Here is a 16,119-nt window from a genome sequence, read left to right on the forward strand (position 1 = left end):
CAGAATTATTTATTGTATAGTTTATCATCATACTAAAGAGTAAATAACAATATAGAATTGTTATTTCTTTATAAAAATGCTTATTATTAGAAAACTGTTGATTTAAAAAGTGACGTGTGACATTCTTAATGTATGTATTGGCGTAACATAAGCAGGATGGATCAGCACCACACTCCATATTTAACCTGTAAAAATAAAACATGTGATATGTAGGATATAATCTTGTTAGAAAAATTGGGGAATCTAAAAGAATAGAATATTTGTTTTTCAGGTAAATTCAGTTCAAATATAACTTGGCCATTTGTGACATAAAAATATAGCATTAATTGTGATGAAATTGGACATTTTTGACCTGAAAACATAGTTCATATGACCATCAACATGTTGAACAGAACTGAAATCCTGTAAATTTGCATAAGTTGCATTTACCAACACAAAGTTCCTTTGGGGATTCACTTATATTGATTTCTTATCCACAAAGACATAAATAAGACCTCTAAGCACATTTTAGCCGATATGCACTCTCATATGACTTGTATTACGTCATCATGGAGATATTTTTTTTTGCTCATTCTTGAGATTAAAGGACTCCAACTAGACTGTTAGGGCAAAGCTGGAAAAAAGGCACTTGCTGTTTGTTCAGTGTATGGTAACTGTGTCCATGTTACTAAAGGCTCTGGTGGAGGTGAGGTTCTGTTGGTGACACACTCAGGATCTCTACTCTCACCTCCTGCTTGATGCTCTTCTTTAATAAAGGCGCTGTCACACCTTGACGATTCAGCCAGCATATGCCGACGTACGACAAATTTGGCGAATACGCTGGTGTCGTCAAATAAGTTATGGGTAAGCTTTGTCTGAGTTAAGAGCATGCTGAAGTACGGTGGAATATGTCGTACTACATAATTTTTCGACGTATGCCAGCCTATGTCTCATTACCTGGGTTTCCATAACAGTTTTCCAGAGAATAAAAGCCTACACTTCTACAATTTCAACTAAGTACTTGTATGTGTTTCCATTGAAGAGTGTTTGGCTTCTGATGCATGATTCCAGTAAAGTCTCGTCTTGCAACAAGTCATAATTCTCATAAAATACTGTATAGTTCATACAAGATGCTCGTTTAAGGAAGATGGACGCACTGAGTTTTATGCAAAATCTCCACTGTGTTGGCACCGTAGTGTTGGTTCATCTACTGCTATTGCAGTGACTGTCTTAAAGGAGTGATATTTTGCTTTTTTAAATGGAATTATTGATTTTAAAACATTTCCCTGTGGTCTACATAAACTGTAAATGCTATGCTTGGATCTGAATTCTTTATTAATTCAACTCCACAGGTCCATCTTCAACCCTATTTCTGAGTAATGACACCAGAAAGGTCATTTTGAGCTTTGGGCTTTTAAATACACATGACCCCACCGCCTCCAGGTTGTTGGCTGAGCTTCTCTATAGCATTTAACCAATAATGAACATTTTAGGTAATCGGCTCAAAATTTGGACATATTTTCAGTTTTTACTACAACCGCTGCTGCTGACAAACAATTATGGTGTACTCGGAGAAATGTTTGTCAGAAGTCTTGACCTTATATCTTGCAAATCTTGTGTTGTAAGTAGTTATAGACGTAACAAATTTAGCAGGAATTAAAATGGGTTGTAGAAATCCACTCAATTTTTGCCAAAATGAATATAAAGATAGCTTAGCAGCACATGGAGGGTTCAAATTCAAACTTTATGAACTGTTAGGGTCCAAATACACAAATAAATGAACCAAAGACTAATAAAAGTGGGTTTAGCAAAATATGAGCCCTTTAAGACAAAAGAAGAAGGGAACGTATAATCGTCCACAGGCAAAGTCCTTATTTATGGCAGCGGCCACGCAGAATGGATTTCTGGGAGAGAATTGTACATCAGGAATTCACCAATGAGTTGTGGATCCAGAATTTCTGAATGACCCAGGCAATGTTTAATGAACTATGTGATGCTATTGAACCTCTTGTGGCACCAGACTGCTCATGCCCTCGGGAAGCAGTTCCTACACAGAAGCCAGTGTCTATTGTCCGACACAAACTAGAAGCACCTGTTCTGAGTACAGGGTCAGAGGGGAGACGTTTGGCCTGAGCAAAACCACCGTGCACAGATGGGTGAAAACACGCAAAATGTGTCTCCATTATACTTTTGCGCTATACTTCTATATATATATTCTAAATGTCTCAAAAAACACCTCATGAGGGTGTAAAATCTTTTATGTGATCTTTGACAGTTTTTGTGACATTTCGGTGTTTTAATTATCACTTTTCTATTGCGCAATTTACATTCTGCACATTTCTGAGGGTAATGGAAACCCAGCTACACGATAGCCATTAAGTTGTAGGTAAGTTATGCGATCATGACTCAGGTTATTTGTAAATTACTCGTAAGTCGAAATACGCTGAGATAATATCTAGCGTATAAATAACTCATATCAAACTTATCTCCAGTGCATATTGATGTATGTAGACTTATTTGACATGTTCTGGATGACCTCTTTTCACCTTTTCTAGACCCATAGCAAAGTGTTTCAGCACCTCCCCTCTGGACAGTAACCGGACTTTGCTGTGTAGCAGGAGATAATACCTGTAATACTTAATATTACCATAATCTTTGAATTTAGGATTACATTTAAAAAAACTAAGGCAGTAAAATAAAATAAATTTCAATTAAATATTGATTATTAATTTTCCAAAGCCACAGGGAGTCGCAGCAGAAGGATGAAAGAGTCAAATGCATCTCCAGAGCCGCCTGGTGGACTACATAAAAATAAGGTTGACAGGAGGAATCCATCAGTACTCCTCAACATCCTCTACATCAGAGCCTGAGGGTGATGACGGATCCTCCTTGCTAAACACCCACATCCAGAAGACTTCTTAGTAGTGTTTTTCGGAGTTTTGTTCAACAGTGACGCTGATACTGCGATGTCTAATGCAGTTATGACGTGAATTGTCGCAACAGCCTTTTTATTGACTACAACACGGACAACACGCTGACTTTGGTTAAGTTACTGAAACGTTCTATGTAAGCAACGTATACGCCCAAAATTTTAAAAAATTAAAACATCGATAGTTCAGCTTATGCCAGTGTTTTAGACACATTTTGATACGTCTGCATCCTCTGCCTGAATCGTCAAGGAGTGACAGTGCCTTAACTTGCATCGTCATCTGATCTGCGTGTCCCTTCAGAGCTCCACGGTCCGCAGATGTCCACGAGGGGACACGGCGGCGACCACGCTCTCGGGTAAACACTCCGACTTCTCCACGGTGCTGCCGCAACACGACCAGTGGGGTTTTCCAGGGTGTCCCTTATGCCCATGTCCACAACCTTTGAATCCACCTGCAGTCAGACAGACATGAACATCAACAACAGAGAAAACTTTTCCTCTTTTAACTAATAAAAACAGACAGCACACCTTATACCTGGAATATTTAGTCCTGTCTATTGTGCTTTTTAATGTGTCTAAGTGCAGCGTGCATTTTAACAATCCTTTACTTTCTATTTCTGATTGTAATTTTTTGTATTGTCACACTCATCATGTTCTCATCCGTGTTAAATTTCTATTTTTCTTTTTTTATTGTATGCTTATAACCTTGTGTTAACTTTTAAGGAGACAGTTCAACATCAGTGCAGGGACTGCAGATGAAAAATATCCATTAGTCTAACCCTGATGCATTTACAACAGTGTGAATTAATGTGCGATATCCCTGTTAAATTAACCAATAAAATAAAATAAACCATCAGAGACCTAGAACAGTTTTTGTGGACCTGATCTGTACTAGTTTATTTAGAATCCATCAGAATCAGGTGTGAAACATCCAAACAGGAGAACCTCTGTTTCATCCTGTTCATTTAAAGTCAGCTTAACATTCGCTTTGTCTGAGAATGGATGAATTTAGAAGAACTAGAAGCACTCGGAGAGCGCAGACCTCTGCCAAGGCTGATCAGTGGTCCCCCCCGTGGGCCCCCCCCCCACCCCCGATCACCACCAAAATTTAATCATTTCTTCCTTATCCCATTTCCAACAAACCCTGAAAATTTCATCAAAATCTGTCCATAACTTTTTGAGTTATGTTGCACACTAATGGACAGACAAACAAACAAACCCTGGCAAAAACATAACCTCCTTGGCGGAGGTAATGAAGAAAATAACTAGAAGCACTCGGAGAGCGCAGACCTTCGCCAAGGCTGATCAGTGTCCCCCCCACCCCCCGGGGGCCCCCCCAGCCCCGATCACCACCAAAATGTAATCATTTCTTCCTTATCCCATTTCCAACAAACCCTGAAAATTTCATCCAAATCTGTCCATAACTTTTTGAATTATGTTGCACACTAACGGACAGACAAACAAACAGACAAACAAACAAACCCTGGCAAAAACATAACCTCCTTGGCGGAGGTAAAAATAATAAGAATTGATAAATGTGGTGTAACCTTTAACCCTTCCATGTATGACATTACTGCAGTGGACAGTTATTCAGTCTAGCTACATTATTTGTAGTTTTGATTCCAATGTTTTCTAATATTATTTATGTTCACTTGACTGTAAATGCTGCTGTGACACTTGAATTTCTCCACTGTGGGATAAAGTGTTATTTTAACCTGATATATTGTTCAGTGCCATAGTGGATAGTTATTTTTTGAAATAATACGTTTTTTAAAAGCAGTGATATTTTCTCTATGTGGAAAGAGCTTCATGGATGCGTTTATGCTTAAAAAATTAATACCAATTCATGTTAACCTGTTGATAAATGGAATCCACTAAGTTATACGGTACTGAAGAAATCAAATTGAATATGTTTTATGTCAAAAATACTAGTTTATTAACAATGCATGCATGAAAAGGTTAAAGAACTTGAACTATTTTTGTGGTGACTAAATTAATCTGTCACTACATTTAACCTTTAATTTATCACCATTTATTATAAGATTATTTTCTGCATTTTGCATTTTTCAGTGAAAGTCTATGTTTTCTAGATTTTATTGACCATGTAGATACTCATAAAAGGTTATCACATCAAAAAGCATTTGATTTCAATTATTAAAATGTGATGACAGTATTAGTGGCTCTAAAATTAATTAAAATAGATAGATGACAGACAGACAGACAGATAGATAGATAGTAAAAATAATTGAGAGCTGCAGCTCTAGAGAAAACACCACTATTTGAAAATACACTCTTTCCATCTCTTCTTTCCTCTCTGTCTTCTGTAGACATAAATCATACATGACCCGACCTGCAGAAACAACTCTGTTCTGAGTTTCAGTGTTGGGTCTAACAGTTCTACTCATTCAAGTGTGGTCTGCGGTCCATGTTCTGCACCTGGCATCGTTCCTGCGCAGCCACAGCGAGCGTCTTTAGCTCCTCCACTGGAGCAGAAGGAGCAGCAGTGGAAGGTCCCACTGTGACGCCTCATCTTCCTCTTCACATTCAAGATGAACGGAGAACCCTGCGTGACAGTGAACAACCCGTCTGACACTAAACCTCCAGAAGACATGACAACAGAAACGTGGCTGATGTGTCTAGATGGGAAATTGATCAGAAATAATTAAAAATGCATTTAACTTGAGAAAGTGCCGTTGGCTGCCTGTTTGCCTGAAGGAAATGTGTTCCATGTTAATTTTTTTTTTTTTGTCAGGTTGGTGTTGACAGCCCTGAGGTGATACACTGAGAGCTGCAGGCCAGGCTGATGCTTAGACCAGCAAAAAACCCCATTATGAGAATTTAAACCATGATCATAGTTCAGCGTAGTCGCAAACAAAATAAGTATCAGGCATTACAGTACAGATGTGTTTAGACGAAGAAGCTTATTACAGGGTTCCTACAGGTTTCTGCAAGTTCCCTTTTAAGAAGACTTAGAGCAGAATTCAATACCTAGTTCACGGCCATAGTGGCAAAAAAAAAAAAAAAAAAAAAAAAAAAAAAAAAGAGTCCTAGAATTTAAGAAAATACAAAGTTAGTGATAATTTTTTCCTAATTTCAATATAAATTGTCCGGTAGGAGCGGACAGAACTGAGTCGACTAACGTTAGTTTCTTTGCATTTTGGACATTTAACAAACACATTTAAACACATTTATGGCAGTTTATGGCAACATAACGCAAGACCTACCATATCAAATTTAATACCTTATAAAGACTTTTTTAGGGTATTAAATGTTGATTTGTAAATTCAAGATTTTTAAGACCCCACAGGAACCCTGTTATCATTATTATTAATTATTTAAGGAGAAGGGGTGGGAGTTTATAAGTTCTACTTCTACTCACTCCTGTTTTGATTGTTTATATATATATGTATAATGTACATTCATATTCTAAATAAAAAATCAATCAGCCAATCAGTCAATCAATCAATCAAGCATAAGTGAAAGTATACACCCAGCCATCTAATATTCTCACATAATGTTCAGCAGACCACTTCATACCTTGACATGTTGAGTTTTGACACAAACCCACACAGAGTAGGATCCAGGTTCTTCAGCTGTGTAGGAAACACTGTAGGACCCATCGCTGTTGTCAGTCACTGTTGCCTCTATAGTGCTGGAAAAAAAAGGCAAAACAATTAACCACTCATAAAAGCACTGATTCAGTGGCAGTTGGTGAAATCATTTTTTCAAAGTGGCTACTGACACAGTACTGTGGCACAAAATATCGGTATTGATATAAATCAGCCACTGGGACAACGTTCAGTGCAGAATGCAGAATTCCACAGGACCACAGCACTCAACTGACACAGAACTGAGTCACACAGCATCTGACATGTAGCTCCGCCCACCTTCACCAGCCTCCAGAGCAAAGAACACCATAAAACAACATATTGGCTAAAATTTGCTTAGAGGTCTTATTTATGTCTTTGTGCATAAGAAATCAATATAAGTGAATCCCCAAAGGAACTTTGTGTTGGTAAATGCAAGTTACGCAAATTTACAGGATTTCAGTTCTGTTGCAACATGTTGATGGTCATATGAACTATGTTTTCAGCTCAAAAATGTCCAATTTCATCACAATTAATGCTATATTTTCATGTCACAAATGACCAAGTTATATTTGAACTGAATTTACCTGAAAAACAAATATTCTATTCTTTTAGATTCCCCAATTTTTCTTACAGGATTACATACTACATATCACATGTTTTATTTTTACAGGTTGCAATATGGAGTATGGTGCTGATCCATCCTGCTTATGTTATGCGGATAGATACATTAAGAATGTCACACGTTACTTTTAAAATCAACAGTTTTCTAATAATAAGCATTTTTATAAAGAAATAACAATTCTATATTGCTATTTACTCTTTAGTTTGATGATAAACTATACAATAAATAATTCTGATACTAGTTTTTGCACAGGGATCATTTGTGGAAACAGTGCCTGGGCTGCCGAGCATCAGTATGATGGGATCTGTAACAACCATGTCACATCCGTCCACTGCCACATTTTGTGTTTTTGTGTCAGCTGTTATTGTTTTAGATCCACAATACTAACATTTATGAATAAGAGGATAGTTAGAGAAGGTCTTGATTCTTTTCAGGATGTGATGTTTACTCATGTGGGCAGTGCTTGGACATAAATTTTTGCACGCCCTGGCGCCCTTTATTGACCAGCCGCCACTGCATTGATTAATTAGGTGCAAAAAGGGATCAGCTGTTACACTGGTAAACCAAATAACCATGTTTCCATCTAACTGTATGCCAAATTTTAACTTATGTGTGTTTCCTTTCACCACTTTTATGTCAATATTAGGAGTTAATTCATAGAAGTGAGCAGTAGGTAAACATTACTATCAGAAGCCAAATATTTTAACTGGATATTTAAGTAGAAAAAGCCGAGCTTAAATCCGAAACACTTAATACAAGTTATCAAACTCCTGTCTTTCTTTGTTTGATTCATTGATTTGTTGCAGCCATTTTGATTCTTATATTTCAACAGAACTTTAGATAAATAAAGGACAAATAAACCCATCTTTTAATAGGATAGAAGCTTAAATAAACTAAGTTAAAACAGATAGTAAACATTGCCATTTATGACATTTTAGACGATACCAAACTAGCTGAGCAGGTAAAGGCAAACAAAAGTCCGTCTGTCTATATTATCTATTACAATATCGTATCTGTAGCTCTTCATGTATATCGTCACCTTGGTACCATTTCTCATTATAAAGCATTCATGTTTGTTCCTTCGATTCATTTAACATCCTGGCTGATCTAAACATGGACACACAGACATAATTTATTCATCAGTTTCTATCGTCATCACATTTATATTTTATTGATACACCAACTTTTCCACCCTTCCCTAGCTTTTATACTTACATGTGCCTGAAGGGGAAGTCCTATCACCTGTTAAGTCTCCTGTTCAATCAGAAGCTGCTCGTTCACTCACCAGTTCCTCTTCTCTTTGTGAGCGATGCTGATCAGGATGTGTTCCCCCCCTCGAGTCAGTTGTTCTCCAGCTGAATCTCTGCAAACCAGGGTGAAGTGGCCTGGCTGACCCACAATGCCACGCTGCAGACCTGTAACCACAGCAGATAAAGGTCAAAGGTCATGACTGATGCGCTGACGAACATGCACATTCACAGACCAACACATAACACCAGTGTGTAAACTCACACACACATTTAAGTGACATAATTACAGAGTAGAGATGTACAAATGCAGAATTATAACCATATAAGAATAATACTGAGATATGATATATACAAAAACATAAATAATATGTATATACAGGGTGGGGAAGCAAAATTTACAATGAACATTTAGTTGTTTTTTTCTCAGTAGGCACTACGTCAATTGTTTTGAAACCAAACATATATTGATGTCATAATCATACCTAACACTCTTATCCATACCTTTTCAGAAACTTTTGCCCATATGAGTAATCAGGAAAGCAAACGTCAAAGAGTGTGTGATTTGCTGAATGCACTTGTCACACCAAAGGAGATTTCAAAAATAGTTGGAGTGTTGGAGTATCATATTTTATCCTGTCTTATCTATCTAAAATAAAGAATGGAGTTTGATGTTGAAATCAGCATTTCTTCTACATGTGTGAGTTTGATAATGAGCTTTATGAAGGTATTAAGTTATTATGTAATGTTTTTATCTTTGGTAAGTTGACCATTTGTTGGTCCACAGTTCAGACTAAACTGTGACAATTCTGACCTTGTTTGTTCGATTCCAAACAGATCTTTAGTTCAGCTACTGACAACACAAACTGTAGAGAAACCAGGTGATTTGTAGTTTTACTGTGGCTGTTTTCTGTCTGATAACAGAGCTAAACTAACACAGCTATAATGTAAACTATCAGCTAATGCACCATGTAAAGATGATAAGACACAGCGTTATTTTGTGTGACAAATTTTTTGTTAGAAGAAAACTTGACACCATAATACATATCATTGCTGGTGGGCAGAAACCTCTTACGTCCAAAATAGTTATTTTTCAGGAAGCTGGAAAAACAATGTATATTCAAAATAAATGAATGGAGTTAAGATATGTAGTCACAGGCCATTTTCAACACTTTTCAATTTTTAAATATTTCAAAAATGGTCAGGCCAATGTGAAGAATGACCAATAGAACCATTTTATGACCAAAAAAAAGGCCAAAAATGGACTTACGAGGTTTCCGCCTGACAGTGACGATATATGATATATAATGGGGTCTCAAGCTGGCGGCCCATGGGCCAAATGAGGCCCGCAGGATATTTTGTGGCCTCCTACTTGACATCAAAGTTTAGTTTTAGTCCAGCCCGCATGTAGTTCTCAAATGCACCTTTTTGCTGAGTCTTGCCACGCTTTTATTTTATTTATTTTTACCTCCGCTAGGAGGTACTATGATCACTTTGCTTCGTGTGTTTGCGTGTTTGTTTGTTTGTCTGTGTGTTAGCAAGATAACTCAAAATGCTATGGATGGATTTTCATGAAATTTTCAGGAAATGTTGATACTGGCACAAGGAACAAATGATTAAATTTTGGTGGTGATTTGGGGGGGGGGGGGGGGGGGGGGGGGTGCAGATCTATCTTGGCAGAGGTCTGTGCTCTCCGAGTGCTTTTCTAGTTATCACTTATGGGCTACCATAGATCACAGGTGTCAAATTCCGGTCCTCGAGGGCCGGTATCCTGCATGTTTTAGATATTTCCCTCTTCCTTCCACACCTGGTTCAATTAATGATCAGCTCATCATCATGCTCTGCAGAAGCCTGATAACGATGTAATGGCTTCCAGGTGTGATGGAAGAGGGAAACATCTAAAACATGCAGGACACCGGCCCTCGAGGATCTGAGTTTGACACCCCTGCCATAGATAGTCTCATGACAGCTTCCAGCAGCATTTGTTGTCAACGGTTGTCAAGCTAGCCAACTGCAAAGTACCTGGGGAAGTATGAACATTAGTCACTTAGTTGAAACATACTCCAGAGTGACACCAAGTGGACAGAAAATATATTCCATCACCCAGTTCTAGTCATGTCTCTCTCAAAATGTGCCATGAAGAATAAGGTTGGCAACGAACACAGGCAATTTCAGGAAAAGTGGGAGACGGAATATTTTTTTGTCGAGTACAGGGGCACCCCTGCATGTGTCATATGCACAGAGAAAGTTGTGGTGTATAAGGAATACAACGTCTTACATCTTTACTCAACTAGACATGCTGAGGAGTATACAAAATACCAGGGGATGATGAGAGAAAGAACCGGGTCACCAATCTGAAAAAAATGTCTATTGACGCAACAAGATTTATTCAAGAAAGCAAAAAAAGAGAATGAACTAGCAGTCGAAGCTAGCTACGTAGTGAGTCATATGATTACTAGGGCCAGAGAGCCATTCAAAGGTGAGTTCATCAAAAAGTGCATGTTAGTAGCTGCGAGTAAAGTAAAGAAACCCTTTTTTTGTGAAATACTTCATGTGGCCCAGCCTGACCCAGACTCTACCTCCAGCGCCCCCCAGGTAAATTGAGTTTGAGACCCCTGATACATAACAATGAGTGTCAGACTATATTCAATGCGTGATAGCGTCTGTGGAGATGTAGTGTTAATTCTATAAGGGTTTTAGTAACTGGGGGTGCATTCTGATACACACACTGCTCCATAGAACCCCTTTAAGAATGCAGCTAGTCGTACACACACACACACACACACACACACACCACCCCCTGCTGAACGCTAACATAAGCACCTTTCACCTGAACATATGTCGGGGTAAGTGTGACTTTAGGCACAGCTGAGTTTCAGTGCTGCTGACCAGGAAGTCTGAAAACCTCAAGACATTCAGCTTTCTCAGAACAAGTTCTTGCTTTTTTTCTTTTTTTATAACTTGTCTTGTCCAGCATCCTAATAGCTAAATGGTAGTCTGGTTCCTTTTGGTGCTGAACAAATTTGCTTTGCCAAGGGTGACTTCATAATGTATATGAAGCTCCCCTTGATATTCTACTGTGTTTATTATGAGTTTTGTTGAACCACATTTCGATGCTGGACCTGACATGGGGGTGGGGTGAAGGGCAGAGAGCAAGAAAGAGGAAGGTGGCGAAGACCCTCACAAGAAAGTATCAACTGTACAAACAGTAACAACCATAGTGATAATTATAATGGTAACAGTCACTACAACCAGAACTAAGTAAAACTGGGCAGAAGAGAGAGAAAAAAACCCCCAAAACAAACAAACCTACAAAAAAATACCATAAAATAAGACCTATTAAATGATGAATATAAGAAAAGAAAGCATGAACAGAATATCGTATACCGTGTTCGCCCAAATAATACCAGTAACAAAACGATTTCTTGCTCTTGAACCGTAAGAGTGGGGGACTCAAGATGCTTATAAGTCGGGGGTCTCTCTCTCTCCCTCTGAGGTACAACAGACACCAATGTCAGCATGGATTCCCCAGGTGCTGCAGCCAAAAATAAATAGGCGGTCAATAGTAAAACGACTCCTCGACTAAAAAAAAATTACTGTCGACTAATTTTCATGGTCGATTACGTCGACTAATCGCGGCAGCAGTACTTCCCAATAGCATGTGAAGGCAGCATTGGGAGGTCCATTCACTGGGACCATTCTTAGACTTTACTCTGCAAACTCTACATTGAGAACCTCCTGTTCTTTAGTGTTTCCTCAGTCTGCGGCGCTGTGCTGCCAGGACCCACCTGCTCACAGATATTCATCAGCCTCTTTGGCGTATTCAAGCTAACATCGTTTGTGTTCACGTCAATGATTAATGCTGCTTTGTATTTTCCGTCAGAGTCTATTAGCTGCTTGATAACTAATGATCCTGTTATGATTCTGCCTTTTCCAGTCGCTGCAGGGCAGTCTGTTTAGATGCTGGTAGATTGATTACTCCTGCCCACAGAGCTACTCCCTCTTGTTCAGATTGCCTGCCCAATATTTGTAACTACCTTTATGAAAGTGCTGCAGCTAAAAACCACACTGTTATTGTTACTTTTGCTGCCTTGTACGCCATTAAATCCCCATTTCAGTCACTGCTAGGTGCAAATTATCTGTGAATTGATGTGGATTTTCTCAGCTTAGTACCCAGCAGCTGTTAGCATTACAGACACAGCTGTTCCTCATCTCACCTGTGCTGTGTGGTTTGGTGGTCCACATCCACCACTACACACACCCTTTTATCACACAGAGAAGGAAAAACAGTCAGTAAGCCTCCAGTATTTTCACTTTTTGCTAATCAATACATATCTGTGCTTTATCTGCTATACAAACACCCACATGATTAACACAAGCCCTAAATACAATCCTAACTAACACATACAATCAAATCAATACAGTAAATAAACATGGTGTAATTTGAACAAACTGAAAGATTTACTATGGGTCAAAGTGCTCACAGCCCGAACAAAATAAAACTGACACAATTAAATACAGACACAGCCACAATCCAAACACAAGCCAGACCACACAGTGTACACAGGTCTGACCGCCCCGTTTGGCAAACCTCCAAGCAGTGCACTTACTCTGACACTGAGCGTAGAGGTCATTATTTGTTGAGGTTTTCAGTTTCCCACACGGGCAAACACAGAGTAAAGCTGAGCGACAGCTGCTGCAAATCCTGCCAGTGGCATGTGTTTTAAAAAGGTTTCACTCAAGCTTTATGTTGAATCTAAGGATTATGTTTGATCTAAATGACTCTGATGGTTTTCGTTTTTTTTTTTTTTTTTTTTTTTTAACAGAAACTGCTTCGTCCATAAAAAGTCATTAACCCTCTAAGAGTCAAACAGCCATTGCTGAACAAAACCATCTACTGATCTAAAATGTTTAATAACTTCTAAGCCACTAAACCTATCAATACACTAAAATAGTTCAGGTAAGATGCAGTTTGTCATCTTTTCATGGTCATGAGATATGACCCAGTTGGACGTTCAGAGGCTCCACAGTGAACATAGAAACACTGTCATTTTCTACAAAACAAATTCACCAATAAGACCCATGGAGTTGGATCAATGACAGTGGTTGTAGAAACTTGATTTTAGGTTCAGTTATTGATATCTTTGCTGAAAAAGTCACTTTTGTTTCTATTTTTGATATAATAGCCCTCAACTTTAGCCTGAGCTTTAATGAACATCTACATGATCAGTAAATGAAATATAGAAAAATATGTTGATTTTCACTGAAAAAATGCAAAATACAGATAATAATATTATAAGAAATGGTGATAAATCATTTAAAAAGGTTAAATAAAGAGACAATTCATTTGGGAACAGCTGCAAAGTAGCACTGGGTCTTTATGGGTTCAAGATCAGGGTAACACATTTCTAGATTTTCGACTCACAAGAAAATCCTGATGTTACAAATATTGACATTTTACTGATTAATAACAGTGGCAGACTAATTATTTCCAAACCTGTATAACCATTTTTACAGTAAATATAATAAACTCCGCCTGTAGTGGAACTGTACGTATGACAACATCCGTTGATGTGTCCAACTTGAGTTGACTGTTTTGTCTGTGACCACAACCTGGAAGTTGAACTACACACCTTTAACAAAAGCAGTTCCTGATACTCCAGAATCTCTTGTTGCTACTTGTACTGTCACTTAGTTTTCCATCTGCCTGCTCTTTCTCAGTCGTTGTGAATATGTTTGAGTGTAAACATCTCCTCAGGCCTGTAGAGTCCCCTCAGCATTCCTTCACTTCCGAAGGAATGTGGGTCTTTGAGCACTCAGCACAGTAACAATAGTGTTTAACTGCTTCAAAAGAACTCAGCATCTGCCAGCACTGACCCCCACCCCCACATTCCCACCACGTGAGAAAGTCTATAGTCCAACTGGAGCAGCAGATTACACAACAGATGATACTCTATTAAAAATATAAAGAGTCTTCTGCACTTTTTCTCAAACTAAGGGTCAAGTCCCAGAGTGGGTCACAGAGTTGTTTTTATTAATTCAGAGTAAAATACAAAATGATAATGTAAAGTTTAAAGGTTAACTCGCTTTATTATTACCGTTGGGAAATTCAGTCTGTCTTTTACCCATCCACACACACAATACTTAGCATTAGTGATTAGCATTAGCATGTAGCATATTAGGAGCAAGACTGAAAGGACAAGTGTGAGACTGTGGTGAGAGCAACCATCTTGTATTGGTAAGACCAGTGTTTTCCAACCACTGTGTCACGGCACATAAGTGCGCTGTGAGAAATCATCAGGTGTGCCATGGAAGATGATCCATTTTCACCTGATTGGTACTGCAAGCAAGCGGCATGATGTACAGTACAAACATACAACTGCACATGCCAGTGATCCACTCTACAACACCAGTCTCCTGTTTCCCTTTGCAAAGTGAAAGTGAACCGGCCCCAGTATGGTGCGTTCTGTTGATAAAGCCCCCCTCACTAGTGATGCGCGGATCAGCGGATACCTGTGGGACCCGTGGATTGGGTTGGGGTGGGATGATATGCCTCTATTATACTATTATGAACGTCAAACTGTAAACCAGGGGGTCCGTTCGAGGCATTGCTGATGCACTCCTCTCACGCCCTGCGGCAATGTCACCCCTGCACCCCTGATGTGCCCCCCTACTCCCGGACCAGATTTATGTATATAGTAAGAGAGGACATGAAGGTAGTTGGTGTGACAGAAGAGGATGGGAACAGCCCAAAGGAAAAGAAGAAAACATTAGGACCACTGCCACTGAAGACACTCAAACCAACTCTAGAACTTCATCAGCACCGTGGTCAAGAGCGCTGACAGCAGAATTAACCTACATGTACCTGTTTTTTTTACAATGTGAAATTCAGTTTCTTGACTAGAAGAAAACTGCTCTCTAGAAGTACTTTTAAATGTTGATCTCACCAAAAACAAATGAAACACACGATGAAAACTCTGTAAAAGCTACAGTAAGGTGAAGATGATGTAAAAGATGCAACAAGACAAAAACAATGCAAAACATAAGTCGGATGTGGTTGTGATAAGATGTGTGATAAGTGTTTATATGTTAGCTGGTGAATTACTTATTTCATGTGTTGATGACAACATGCTACTGCGTATAGTTACTTGTAAATGTTACAAATGTTCTTGGTATTTGTGACATTCTAGAAAACTCAACATTATTCTGATGCTGTAGGAGTCTGTAAAAATGAAGACATTATGGCAATTCATCATGTACTTTTGTAAATTTAGGTCATGGAGACACAGTTGATAAAGTTTGGGAACCACTGCTGTAACTCTCACATAACCAGACCCAGTGAGCATTTGCTTTACCTTCTCCTTCGATGGTGCACTTGCTGAGGTCTATCGTCTTGGAGTGGATGATGCCGACCACTGGGTACCCCTCCACCTCTCCGGCCGCTTCTCTGGGCATGAAGCAGATGCTGCTGCCATCGTCGGGGGCGACTGTTGCCAGGTTTGGGTCCAAGCTGCTCTCTGACAGGCTGGTCAGTCTTCCCAGGGTCACTCCTTTAGCGCTCAGGATTTCAGCGTCTGAGCCACAGCTTAGCAGCCGTTCCGCAAACTCCACCCCACCTCGGATGTCCAACAGCGCCTGTCGAAGCTGCGCCCTCTGCACGTGGAGCTGATTCCTGCAGAAAAGAGTTTTACCAGAGCTGAAACGATTAACTGATTAATCGACTTGAATCAATGAAAAAAATATTCGACAACA

The 16,119-nt window shown here is 39.1% G+C and overlaps 1 protein-coding gene across 1 annotated transcript in view; it reads right to left on the reverse strand.

Annotated features, from left to right (window-relative positions):
* Positions 1-1,872: 1,872 nt before the first annotated feature.
* Positions 1,873-16,119, reverse strand: part of trim45 (tripartite motif containing 45) — a 28,901-nt gene continuing 14,654 nt past the window's right edge. Inside the window, exons 4-8 of the mRNA XM_030124019.1 lie at positions 15,723-16,039; positions 8,406-8,535; positions 6,446-6,560; positions 5,345-5,471; positions 1,873-3,360 (exon numbers count right to left, since the gene is read on the reverse strand). Coding sequence (XP_029979879.1) covers positions 3,206-3,360; positions 5,345-5,471; positions 6,446-6,560; positions 8,406-8,535; positions 15,723-16,039 — 844 coding nt within the window. The 3' untranslated portion in view covers positions 1,873-3,205. The remainder of the gene's footprint in view (positions 3,361-5,344; positions 5,472-6,445; positions 6,561-8,405; positions 8,536-15,722; positions 16,040-16,119) is intronic.

This window comes from Sphaeramia orbicularis, chromosome 21, assembly GCF_902148855.1.
Source record: "Sphaeramia orbicularis chromosome 21, fSphaOr1.1, whole genome shotgun sequence".
NCBI classification, from domain to species: domain Eukaryota; kingdom Metazoa; phylum Chordata; class Actinopteri; order Kurtiformes; family Apogonidae; genus Sphaeramia; species Sphaeramia orbicularis.